We start from the raw sequence: 12,259 nt of genomic DNA, 5'->3' as shown, positions 1-12,259 counted from the left end.
CAGATTCCAAACTATACCTACCACCAGCTTCTCCGAAATGAATAGTGTTTCTTCAGAATGCCTTATTCCGAAGATAATGGTCATTCTTTTAAATTTTTTTAAAAATTAGTTATTATTAATAAATTACTCATTTATAAGAGTAGTTTACTTACTTTTCCTAAAGTTTAAAGAGTGTTTAAACATATTTATTTTTGTTAATTAGTTTTATTTTATAAACATATACTATTACTTGTCTTGCAAGGAAAAGACGAACATAGATATAAGAATTTTCAAACACGGGACACCCTTTCAAAAAAGAAGCTTCGAGAAAGCGAGGAAGCGGGTCCACATTCCACGTGTACATTTTTACAACGTTGCAATTTCACTATATATTTCAAAAGAAATCCCGATTACAGGTCTTTCCAGTCACTTCAATTTTCTTGCTACCCTTTTCGTTCTGTAAATTCTTTCTTTTTCTAAACCAAGTTGTCAATTCGTTTTCTTTCTGAAAACCCTAAAGGACTTTATTGAGTTTGATCTTTTCTCAAAAGATTGAGTGATTCTTGCTTTATGTATGGCATATGTCATCCATCACAATGATCCGACCGGGAGAGCTGCTCTTGTTCCGAATTATTCGTCACTCAATATCATAAACCCTAATTTCGTACATAATCATCACCCTCAACTGTTGTATCCGGTGCGATTTGCTTTGCATCCCGCTGTCGTCGCTCAGATTGAACTGGCTAGATCAATCACTCTTCAACAGGTAACTGACTTCAAAAACCCTAATTCAATGTTCTTTGCTTTGGGTTGTTCTTGGAAATGATTTAGCAAAGAAGTAATTATGTTTTTGTGAAAGTTTGGCTCTTGGTTAATCTTCGCAATTTTATTTACAGCTTATAATCGATGAGGGTCTTGTGCCTTCTCAAGAAGAGGAACAGAGGAGGAACAATGTTATTCGAAGACTTAGAGAGGTAAATGCTCGAAATCAAACTAATTTTGAGACCACATGATGCAATCTCGTAAACTTTTTGGTGTTTTTTAATCTTGGGGTCTATCTACATTTCTTGCAGATTGTGATGAAATGGATTAAGAACGTGGCTTACTTGCGCAGGCTGCCAGAAAATCATATTAGAGCTGCCTCAGCAACTATATTAACATATGGATCATACGGACTTGGTGTGAGTTTCTTTTTAATTTGTTCTTTTTTCATTTCTCATTTCATCAAGATTTGGTTGTGCCCTAATTTGTTTTCAGATTTCGTGTAGGTTCATAATGCAGAATCCGATATTGATGCTCTTTGTGTTGGCCCTTGGTTTGCCTCTTTAACAGTAAGTCGTTTGATCTGTTTCTTGATTTAATTTGTATGCAATTCATGGTTCTAAAAAGGGTAAAAGCATCATCTTGTGTTTTAATTGTGGGACAGGAGGATTTTTTCATCGTTTTACACAACATGCTTGCAAAAAGGGTAGAAGTGTCAGATATTCAATGTGTTAAAGATGCAAAGGTTCCTTTAATGAGATTCAAATTTGAAGGAATCTCAATCGATTTGCCTTATGCTCAACTTCAAGTAAAAACTGTTCCTGAGGTCAGCTTGATTTTTTTTTTTTGACTTTTCTTTAATTAATTGACTGAAATAATCACATTTTTTTTATTTAATTTGCCAGAATGTTGATATACTCAACTCGTTGTTCTTAAATGGAATTGATGAAACAAGTTGGAAGAGTTTATCTGGTGTACGTGCAAACAATAGCATCCTGCAGCTTGTTCCAAATGTCAAGGTATGAAATACATTGATCAATTAAATATGTTAATGTTATGGATATAATTATAATTAAAATGTATATATATATATATATATATATATATATATATATATATATATATATATATATATATATATTTTTTTTTATTGTAGATATTCCAGGAATTACTGCGATGTGTTAAATTATGGGCAAAGAGGAGAGGTGTATATGGTAATGTAAGGATTTCTTTTTCTACTTGTTAATTGAAATATATTGCTATTAATTTTTATAATATATACATATTTTTTTTTCAATCATGCAGTTATTTGGATTTTTTGGGGGTGTACATTTGGCTGTTTTATCAGCCTTTATTTGTCAAAGAAACCCAAATGTGAGGTTATTAGCTGCTCTGGTTTCAATCTTTTTCAAGACTTTTGCTTTTTGGCCATGGCCGACACCTGTCATCCTACAAGGATCAATGCTGCCACGTCATCACCCAGAAACAAGATCTTTAATGCCTATTCAGCTTCCTAGCAGCCCACATGAGTATTGCCATTCCAATATCACAAACAGCACTTTCACAAAAATTAAAACCGAATTTCGCAGAAGCTATTGTCTTATTCAGGTACATTACATAATTATTAGACTTCAAAAAGCAAAATAATATTCATTTAAAACATTGGTGCAGGATTTATTGAAGCCACAGTTTGATTGGAGAAACCTATTTGAACCCTACCCTTATTCAAAGATTTACCACCGGTTTTTACAAATTACCCTTTCATGTTCTAAAAAAGATGAGCTAGGGGATTGGGTAGGATGGGTGAAATCAAGGTTTCCAGGTCTTCTAGTCAAGGTAAAATTAAAAAAATACTATATATATACTTTTCTTACATTTTGCTTATATGTATGTTCTTGAATCTTGTTGTTGCAGTTGGAATTGCAGAGTTTTTGTGATCCAAACCCTAGTGAGTATTTTGATGAAAGTATACAAGATCCGAATGTTGTTTTTTATTGGGGATTAGCTGTTGATGACTTGGATCTTGATTTAGTACAAAAAGAGTTCCAAAAGAATCTTGGAAATGGGTTCAAGGGTATAACAGGAAAGATGACATTATCACTCATTCAGACTGTCTGAATTATCTACCTAACCCTAACCATTATTATGTTGGGTTTTTGAGTTAATGATGGACTTGTGCTCAAAGGGAGATACATATACAGATACATGTATAGATACAGATAAAGTGAAAGATACACAGCTTTTTTTTTTTTTTTTTTGATATTTTTTGTTTTGTTGTTTGAAGATTAACATAGGATTGGAGAGAGTGGGATTGTATAGTTTTTTTTACAGGGTGGGTTGTATTGAACAAGAGGGTGATAGTATAGTTTTTATGGAGGATACCATTAAGTGTCCATCTTTCTCTTGTAACAATTTTTTTTGTTGTGTAATACCAATACCAAAAAAAAAAAAAAAAAAAAAAGTTAAGAAATGTCCAAGTGATGTGATAGTGTGTTTTCGTGGTTTGTTTAGGGACATTTTGCTATTTTGCAAAAGTAATTACAATTTGATTCGTAGTATTCTCTTTGAAGCATAAATTGTACCATCGTATAGCATTTAGTACTTTAGTAATTCCAATCTCTTAATCGTTCTAAGAATATAGGGTTTCTTAACCATTTAGAAGAGGCTTATCAGACATGTTGAATGTTGACTGAATGGTTCTGTTATGAGGTTATCAAACAGCCCGTAAGTAATCTAAATGTTTGAATTTCATGTCAAACATTTTAAAACCAATTTCAAGATTCTTTTTAAACTCCTCTTGTTTTGAATCAAGATCCAAGTAATAAGATCCTTTCAAGTACTAATCCCAAGTAATAAAATGGAGCGTGGATTTTGTAGGAGCAACACAAAATCTTCAAGAAAGAGGTAAAGCTTTACTTTTGATGTTAATCTCTTAGTTTATGAAAACAACCTTGGGATCATCCCATAAGAACAACTCTATGTTTACACACATTTAGAGCAAGGAACAATATTGGTGTATATATTTGTTCTTAGTTCTAAGAGAGCAAAACTACTTATGATAAATTAGCATTATACATATTGTTAATTTATAATAGGCTCATGAACAGTGCTTGAGCTGAGTCGGCTCAATACTAGATGGTTTAGAGTCAAGGTGTTTTTCATCGGCTTCTTGGCTTCTGTAACATCCCAAATTCCAAGCCATTTTTTTTCATTTAATATTATAACATTTGTTCCAATTACAAGTTCAAAGGTAAAAAAAAAAAACCATTTGATTCAAACATTTAACACAGTATAGATATAAGAGTTATTAAGTGCATAAATCTCCAATGGATGTGATGCAATCAAGTTACATCCTTCCTTCGTTACCAAAAAAACCTGAAACAATTTAAACTTAAAACCGTAAACACAAATATAGTGAGTTTCCCAACATACCACATATAGCCATAATAACAATAACATACATATCAGTAACCCAAAAACCCATCTTTCTTTATGCATGGAGTAAAGAGAACTCTTGCATGCACTCTTTACTCCACCAAATGACCGTATAACATCCCAAACATCATTCAAGAGCTCAAGAGTTCTTCTAACTTAATGGAATGAGCCACAAAGGAGCAAAAACTTACTAAAATGGACCAGAACCCAACAAACTCTTAGATCTATAGAGGAAATATAAGAAAGCTTGAAACTCTAGAGTTTACCAAAGTCCAAAGGTGTTAAGAAGGCTAAAATCTTCAAGATCCATGCTTCCTTGCCCAAGCTTTGATGCATTATCACCCAAAAACCCTAAAAAACACATAGCATATTGGGCCAGAGGTACCTAACGCTCATTAAACGGCACTCCACGCTTCTTGATAAATTCTAGTTTTTCATTTCTCAGCTTCAGCTTCAAACAATAATAACTTCTTCATTGTGAACTCGATTTCAGTGGTCATTATATGAACGCGAAGGTATGACAATCCCTACAATTTTATCAGATTATATTTGAAAAGCATACCGAACATAATTTATTAATACATGCAAAAAGTCCATAATATCACTTTTTCCCATTTACCCCCTGGCTCCAATTCACATTTTCAGGGGCTTAAATCACTTAATTATCAATGTCTAATAAGGTCTAAACGTTATTCCCTTGAAGCCTAAGACCTTTACTTGATCAAATTACAGTCCGCTATCGTGAAATTAGGAACATCCCAAAACCGGGTGTACAATTCTCCCCTACTTAATCTGGATTTCTTCCTCGAAAACTGTCTCGCTTAAAATTTTAGAGAACAACACCAACACACCCTATATGCTTCCTCTAACCACTTCATAAAATCAAAAAATCTATAAAGAAAATATGAGAGACCACTTGGAACCCACTGATGCCAATAAATACCCAAATCACTTGAAAAAACTCAATTGAAATACCTAACTCATAGAGAAAGCCACTGAAACTGTGAAACTCTCAATCTACAACTACAAACCAACTCCCTTTACATACTTCACAAGAGCGGGAACCCATTAGTCCAAAAACTTCAGAAATCATACATAACGACTGTCGATCAATCGTCTAACGTGCCCTCCCCAACTCTTTGACTAGGAGCACCACCAACCCATGTTGACTCTCAAAACATCCTGATCATGAATTCCAACCAATCCCAAATTCATAAATTATGCCCACAAGACCTCGAGTACACACTTGACTTCCTGAAAAGTCATCAATACCAACCACTCCCACGAGCATAACAATGTTTAATCCAAAAATATCGCATGGCATCCAAACTCCCATATCAATTTATAAGCACAACCATCTGACAAATCATCCAAGAGACCTACAATGAATCTCATAACTGGTAACTTAAATAAAAAAAAATCATTCTCACAAAAACGAACAAGGATCCTCTAAGACGAAACCCAATATGGAACTACTGATATACAACCATGACTTTCCAACAAGTCAACATTTAACAAATACTTGAACAAAACTTGCATGGTACCGAACCACCAATAGTATTTCTATACTGCCTAAATACCCAAATATGCCAAAAGACTAATGAACCAAACACATGAGTCTCCACTACATAACTGTCGGGTCCAACTCACATAAATCGTATCCATGATGGTTTACGATATGTCATGACACCATCCAAATCTTTGGAATAAGAAGTGTACGGTTCTACACCACTCTTGTTATCATCTAATCACGGGCATGAAAACTCATGACCAACACCTCGGTAGGCATGTAGTGTAACACCTCAAATTTTAGACCAAATTTTTTTCATTTTTAGTTTACCAAAAATAACTTTTCATAACCAAGTTATCAAACACAAATTTGTTAAAACAACCATTATTACAAAATATAAGAATTCACAAACTGTCCCAGTAACAAATCTCCTAGCGAGTGTGTACAATCAGACCTTCGCCTTCCCGCGGTCTCAAAAGTACCTGCCACATATAAGTCAACAATTGTAAGCACAAAGCTTAGTGAGTTCCCCAAGATACAACATACATCACAACATAAATAAACAACTATGGGTTATCAGCAACTATGGGGACTATCAGCAGTCCCAGTGGGCTAACAGCACGCGTTGTGGGTTATCAACAACACTAGAGACTATTAGCAGTCTCAGTCACATATAAACAACATAACATAATAACAGCTAGACCCAACTGGTCGTCACAGATATTGCTATTCTACCACACAAGTGAGAATAGGTGAGGAGACTCACTTGATATTGACAACAAGTAAACCTCACACCCAAACTGCCGTAACTAAATTCCGCCTGGTCAACGAAATAGTTAACCCTAGTTAATAATTAAGGTTCAAAACTCAACTTGCGAGTCCAAATCCCATAACTAAGTCCTCTAAGCACAAAAAGACCATTTTGCCTTTCCCATGGTTCAAAACCCTAAATCTTGACCAAAGGTCAAAAGTCAACTGCCCGACACGTAGGCTAGGTGTACCTCTTCTTACGCGGGGCGTACAACTCGAATAACGTATGGTCGGGGTCAGAACCGGCTACGCCCAAGAGTACGCACGACGTACTCCGTCTGTTTCAACTTGTCAATTTTGTGTCTTAATCCATAAATACATCTAGCTCCCAACTTCAGATATAACCATCCTAAGGTGACTTGTTCCATAAAGTCATCAACTTTAAGCCTTTGCATGGCTAGGAAGGGCCCAATACAACAAACTTTAACTTATAACACACTCTAAGCTACCATACTCATGCATGGGCCATAAGGAGTGATCAAGCAACCATTTTTATGCCTCTACAAGTCCTATATTGCATGAAAGGTCGACTACTAGTCCTTAGAGTGCTCCAAACTCATAAAGGTCCAATCTTGGTGGACAAAACTCATAAAACTTCAACCATGAAGATCAAATGGAAAACTTATCAAGGTATAAACTTTATACTTGAAAATGATGCACAAAGAGGAAAGATTTATGGATCTACAAGCTTGCTAGCAACCACTCCTTCTTCTCTAGTCTCCTTCTTCAACTATATGCACCAAAATCACTCAATAAGCTCACAAAACCCACACAAGCAACCTAGACCCAAAATTAGGGTTTAAGGAGGATATGGTGGATGGAAATGATGGTCCAAAGGGGTATAAGATGGTTTAAATAAGGATAAACCCTTAAATTTAGGGTTTGAAGTCTGGGCTAGTACGCCATGTGTACCAAGTGTACGCCCAACATACAAGCAATACACCCCCGATGAGGCTTTACGATATTCTAAAAAGTACCAAGATACCATATAGTATCTTGGTAATTTGATACAAAAATAGATTAACAACCAAGAAAACAACGAAATACATATATGTTGATTAATCAACAATAAGTAAATAAAAATAAGTTCAAGAACACAAAGAATTACAAGGAAATACCTTAATCATTTTGGATCTCCAACATAAAATATCAGGAGGTGATAAAATCATCTGCCTTAAAACTTGTATTAAATCAAAATAAAATTACAGTTGATAGCTGATCTTAGAAATAATGTGAATGTGCTTAAGTTTTGAAAGAATTAGAGAAGAAGAAGTAGTGGAAGTGTCTGTGTGTGTATCTAGGGGTGAGCAAACCCAAACCAACAAACCGAGAAACCGACTAAAACCGACGAAACCGAAACCCAAAAAACCGAAACCGAAGCAAAACCGACGGTTAGGGTTTTAATTTTCTAAAAACCGAAAAGTCGGGTTCGGTTTCGGTTTTTACCCAAAAACCGACCCATACTTAAAACCGACAAACCGCCTCAAGAAACCGACCCATCCAACCCGTGAAACCGACTTAAACTTGATTGTTTTTTGGTTATAATAGACTATTTCGGGCTTTGGTTGTAACTTGTATTAGACTATTTGGTTATAAGACTCATGTTTTTTGAAGTATTTAACTTCAATTTGGTGTTTTTGAAGTATTTAACTTCAATTTGGTGTTTTTGAAGTATTTAACTTCTTGCTTAATTTTTGGAAAATGGGTTAAAACCCAAAACCCATGGGTTTAAACCAAGAACCCATGAGTGTATGGGTTGAACCCAAGAAACCGAAAAACCGACCACAGAACCCAAGAAACCGAACCGACCAAAAACCGATCCTATTGGGTTCTGAAAACCAGAAACCAAACATTTATGGGTTGGGTTGGGTTTGGGTCCAAAACCGACCCATGCACAGCCCTATGTGTATCTGTCAGCTAGTCTTTATATACATAACAAGAATAACTAAAATTCCGACATTCTTGGGATTCTCCTTGATCTTTGCTTGACCCGGATTTCTTGAAAATCTTCGATGTTCATTAGGCATTGACCATGTGCAGTTTAACTTTGACCGGTGAATAGTCAAAGAGCCAACAGTTTTACATGCCAAAAAAGAATCAAGGGTTAAGCTACCTGCCAAATGCCCCTCTTGTGGTCCCATGAATTACTCGGAAGAATGCCCCTGACGATACCGCCGATAACACCAAACCCATGGTCGGAGCCCATTGTTACTATGTGCATCCTAACACCAAATTAACTCATACCTAACACACACTAGCATCCAGACCAAATAACTCTGAAATGAAAACCTTAAATATGTGCATGGATTTTACATATAATTCATTTATTTGAACATAAAATTTGAGAAAATCATATGAGAACTTTCCTTTTCTTTTTCATATCCTCGAAAATGTTCCTAAAGCTGAATTTTTATGCTTAGCCTTGTGTTTGTCGTCCTTATCCACCTTTCAATATCCTTTTTTTTGTTAATTTTTTCACTTTTCTTGTTTTATCAATCATTGAATATCATTTATTTCTTGGTAAATTCTTTTTGGGGCCACTTTCATCTTTTCAACATTCGCTTCTGTGACAAATACACCGTTCTTCATCACAGAAGCATTGTTTAGAATTGAAGATCATTGTCAGAAATTGACAAATAGTTAAATTTATGGGTAATTTTGGACTAGTCAAAAATATTTTAGGAGCGAAAAAGAAAGTTAGGCCTTTAAGCTGGGGTCTTTGGAAGTGCTTTTCAATCAACTTATTGGCTTTTCATTTTCAGTCAACTTATTGGCTTTTGAAAAAGCCAGAAATTTCTGATTTTTTGAAAAAAAAATATCATTTTTTACACTAAAAAGTTTGTGTTTACCAAACATATTTTTTAACTTATTGATTTTTTAAAAAGTCAATAAATTAATAAGTCGGTTTGAAAAGCATTCCCAAGCACCCCTAATCTCCCTATTTTAATAAAAAAAATAGTTTTATTCAACTTTTGATATGTATCACCATATTAGGCCTCATAATTAACGTATATTTTATTATGTCTCCTAATTAATGCATGTCATTTGTTAACCTATTAGTTCTCCATTTCAAATTTTAAGTTTCTCACTCTAATTATATTAAATTAATAACATTAGAATAAAAATTAAAATAAAATTAATACAAATTATAAAATTATATAATTTTACATATTTATTTAAATCAATGATTATAATTTTATATAACTAAAAAAAATCTCTTAATTAATAATTTATTTAAAATAAGTGATTAATAATTTTTATTTTTTACTATTAAAGTTTAATTAATTTTTTAACCGTAGTTTTCACGGGTTATAAACTAATCAACAATAATAAATGACTCATTGTAGCTTTGATGTGAATCTTATTATGCATTTTGGAATATATATATATATATATATATATATATATATATATATATATATATATATATATATATATATATATATATATATATATATATATATATATATATATATATATGTGTGTGTGTGTGTGTGTGTTGAATGAGACGTTAGATGAGAATTATGAGGTATTTAGTTATGTGAAATTTTGATGGATCCATTAATAATACTGTTTGGTAACAGTTAGTGTATTTATAAATTATAATGTCGGATTGATGGCCACATTTTTAGATTGACAATATTTTCTTTTTAAATATTCTAAGCATACCATCCTTAAAGGTAATAAGTACGTTTAAATCAAACTAACGCGATCATTTGAAAATGAATTTGAGTATAATAAACTATCTGAAATATATATTTTGGATACCAAAGGGCAAAGTCACTTTTGTAAATGGATTGGGCTAGATATCAACAAGTATTCGACTATCCTATAATTCTTTAACTTATGAAACATATAAAGGAATCAATTTGGTAGTAGCATCTTATATTGCACTCTTTGCAGCATTTGAGTTGTCAAGGAGATGATCTTCAAGAACAGTAGGACAACTCCAACAAGTGTTGTGGATGCCATTATTGCTAATTCATATGCATGTTGAAAATGCAGGAGTAAAAGATGGTTACAGTGGCTGGGCTGAATGAATTTGTTCATCTTTTACTCATTTATCTTTGTAATATGTATTCTTCTACTCTCGTTCTTTTTTTTTTCTATATCTTAATATTGTATTTTTGTTGTGATATAGTCGCTTGCTAATGGTCGACCTTTTAATGATATATGTCGTTTCAAAAAAAAACCACAACAACGACATATACTCTTATTGAGGGCGTAACTATGCTTGTATAAGGTAGGTCCTAGGACCTACTTTTTTTTAATGCAACAAATATATAGAAAAAATGTAGGATCTATCGTATTTTTGCTAAAAAACCTATCTATTTCAGTTTTATTTAAATAAGAAAGCACGTGGTTTTTAGTTCTTGATTCGTCACTGCTTATATAATAAATGAACATTAATGTGAATACCCTTAATAATTATAATGCCAAACGAAATTCTTGTAAATATCCTTAATAATTGTAAGGGGAAATGACTTGCGAGGGTAATTACTTTTTTTGTCTTGTTCACGTTTAGGAAACTTCATTTTTTTGTACACATTTGACCATTTAACTTGTTAAATGTGTTTACATATTACCATTGTCACCTACTATAGTATATGACAATAGTAATATGTAAACACATTTAACAAGTTAAATGGTCAAATGTATAAAAAAAAGAATGTTGTTTAAATATGAACAATTTTTTTTTTATAATTTTTTATAATTTTTTACAACATTTTTATGATATTTTTTTCTACAGGTTTTTCTAATACAATGTTTTAAATCTTTGTTTATATTTTTTTTAACTTTTTTTATTCTGTCATGTTATTTCAATACAAGCGTTTTTAAACCAAATATTTTATAAATGTTTTAAAATTTTCTTACAAGTATTTAACTTGTTTTTTTATATTTTCATACATTTTTTTTATAACTTTCATATATTTATTTCTAAACTTTATTTTACAACATTTTTAAAGTGTTTCACAAATTTTGTATGATAGTTTAATATTTTTTATTACATTTTAAAATATTTTCGTTAAATACCAGTTTAAAACCTTGTATTAAAAAATTAAAAGTTTATAAACTTCTAATTAAAAAATATTAAAAAGTTGGAATAATTTTAAAACATTTACATTATATAGATTTTTTTTTATTTGCTAAGTAATATTTTCTTTTTCTTTTTTAAAAGACCATCCATATTTCTTGTTACATATTTAATTTATTTAATTTTATAGTTAGATACTATTTACTTTAAACATATTGTATATGCTTAAAAACAAAAGAAAAAAAAATTATAAGAGGCTATATAAAATATTTCAAAAAACAAAAACATATTGATTGATTAAAAAGTAAAGTTTAAAATTGATCAATATTTAATTAGTATTTAGGAAATTGTGAATATTTTAAAAATAATGTTTGAAAAAAAAATAATACAAACAAATATGAAAAATAAAATCGCTATTATAAGTGGGGAAAATGACTTATTAGTGTAATTTACTTTTCGTTTTGTTTACATTTAGACAACTTTTTTTTTTCATACACGTTTAACCATTTAACTTGTTAATTTGTTAACATATTACAATTGTCACCGGTTATAGCCGGTAACATTGACAATATGTGAACGCATATAACAAGTTAAATTGCCAAATATATACAAAAATAAAAAAAATTATAATGATTATCCTGATAAGTCTTTAAAAATTTTGGGAGTTACATTATGCTTTTCACCTTTTACACAATCACTTAATAAGAGTTTTTAACCATAATAGTATT

At 31.9% G+C, this 12,259-nt stretch overlaps 1 protein-coding gene across 1 annotated transcript; it reads left to right on the top strand.

Moving 5' to 3' along the window:
* Positions 1-387: 387 nt before the first annotated feature.
* On the top strand, positions 388-3,299 carry LOC111886888 (nuclear poly(A) polymerase 3). The gene is made up of 10 exons (XM_023883130.3): positions 388-745; positions 876-953; positions 1,053-1,160; positions 1,248-1,310; positions 1,406-1,567; positions 1,647-1,760; positions 1,898-1,960; positions 2,047-2,349; positions 2,413-2,577; positions 2,656-3,299. The coding sequence occupies exons 1-10, from the start codon at positions 554-556 to the stop codon at positions 2,857-2,859; spliced, it is 1,452 nt and encodes a 483-aa protein (XP_023738898.1). The 5' UTR covers positions 388-553; the 3' UTR covers positions 2,860-3,299.
* Positions 3,300-12,259: the final 8,960 nt, after the last annotated feature.

The sequence above is a fragment of the Lactuca sativa genome, chromosome 6 (genome assembly GCF_002870075.4).
Source record: "Lactuca sativa cultivar Salinas chromosome 6, Lsat_Salinas_v11, whole genome shotgun sequence".
NCBI classification, from domain to species: Eukaryota; Viridiplantae; Streptophyta; class Magnoliopsida; order Asterales; family Asteraceae; genus Lactuca; species Lactuca sativa.
Note: the sequence above shows the minus strand (reverse complement) of the source record. Positions and strands in the feature narration are given on the sequence as shown.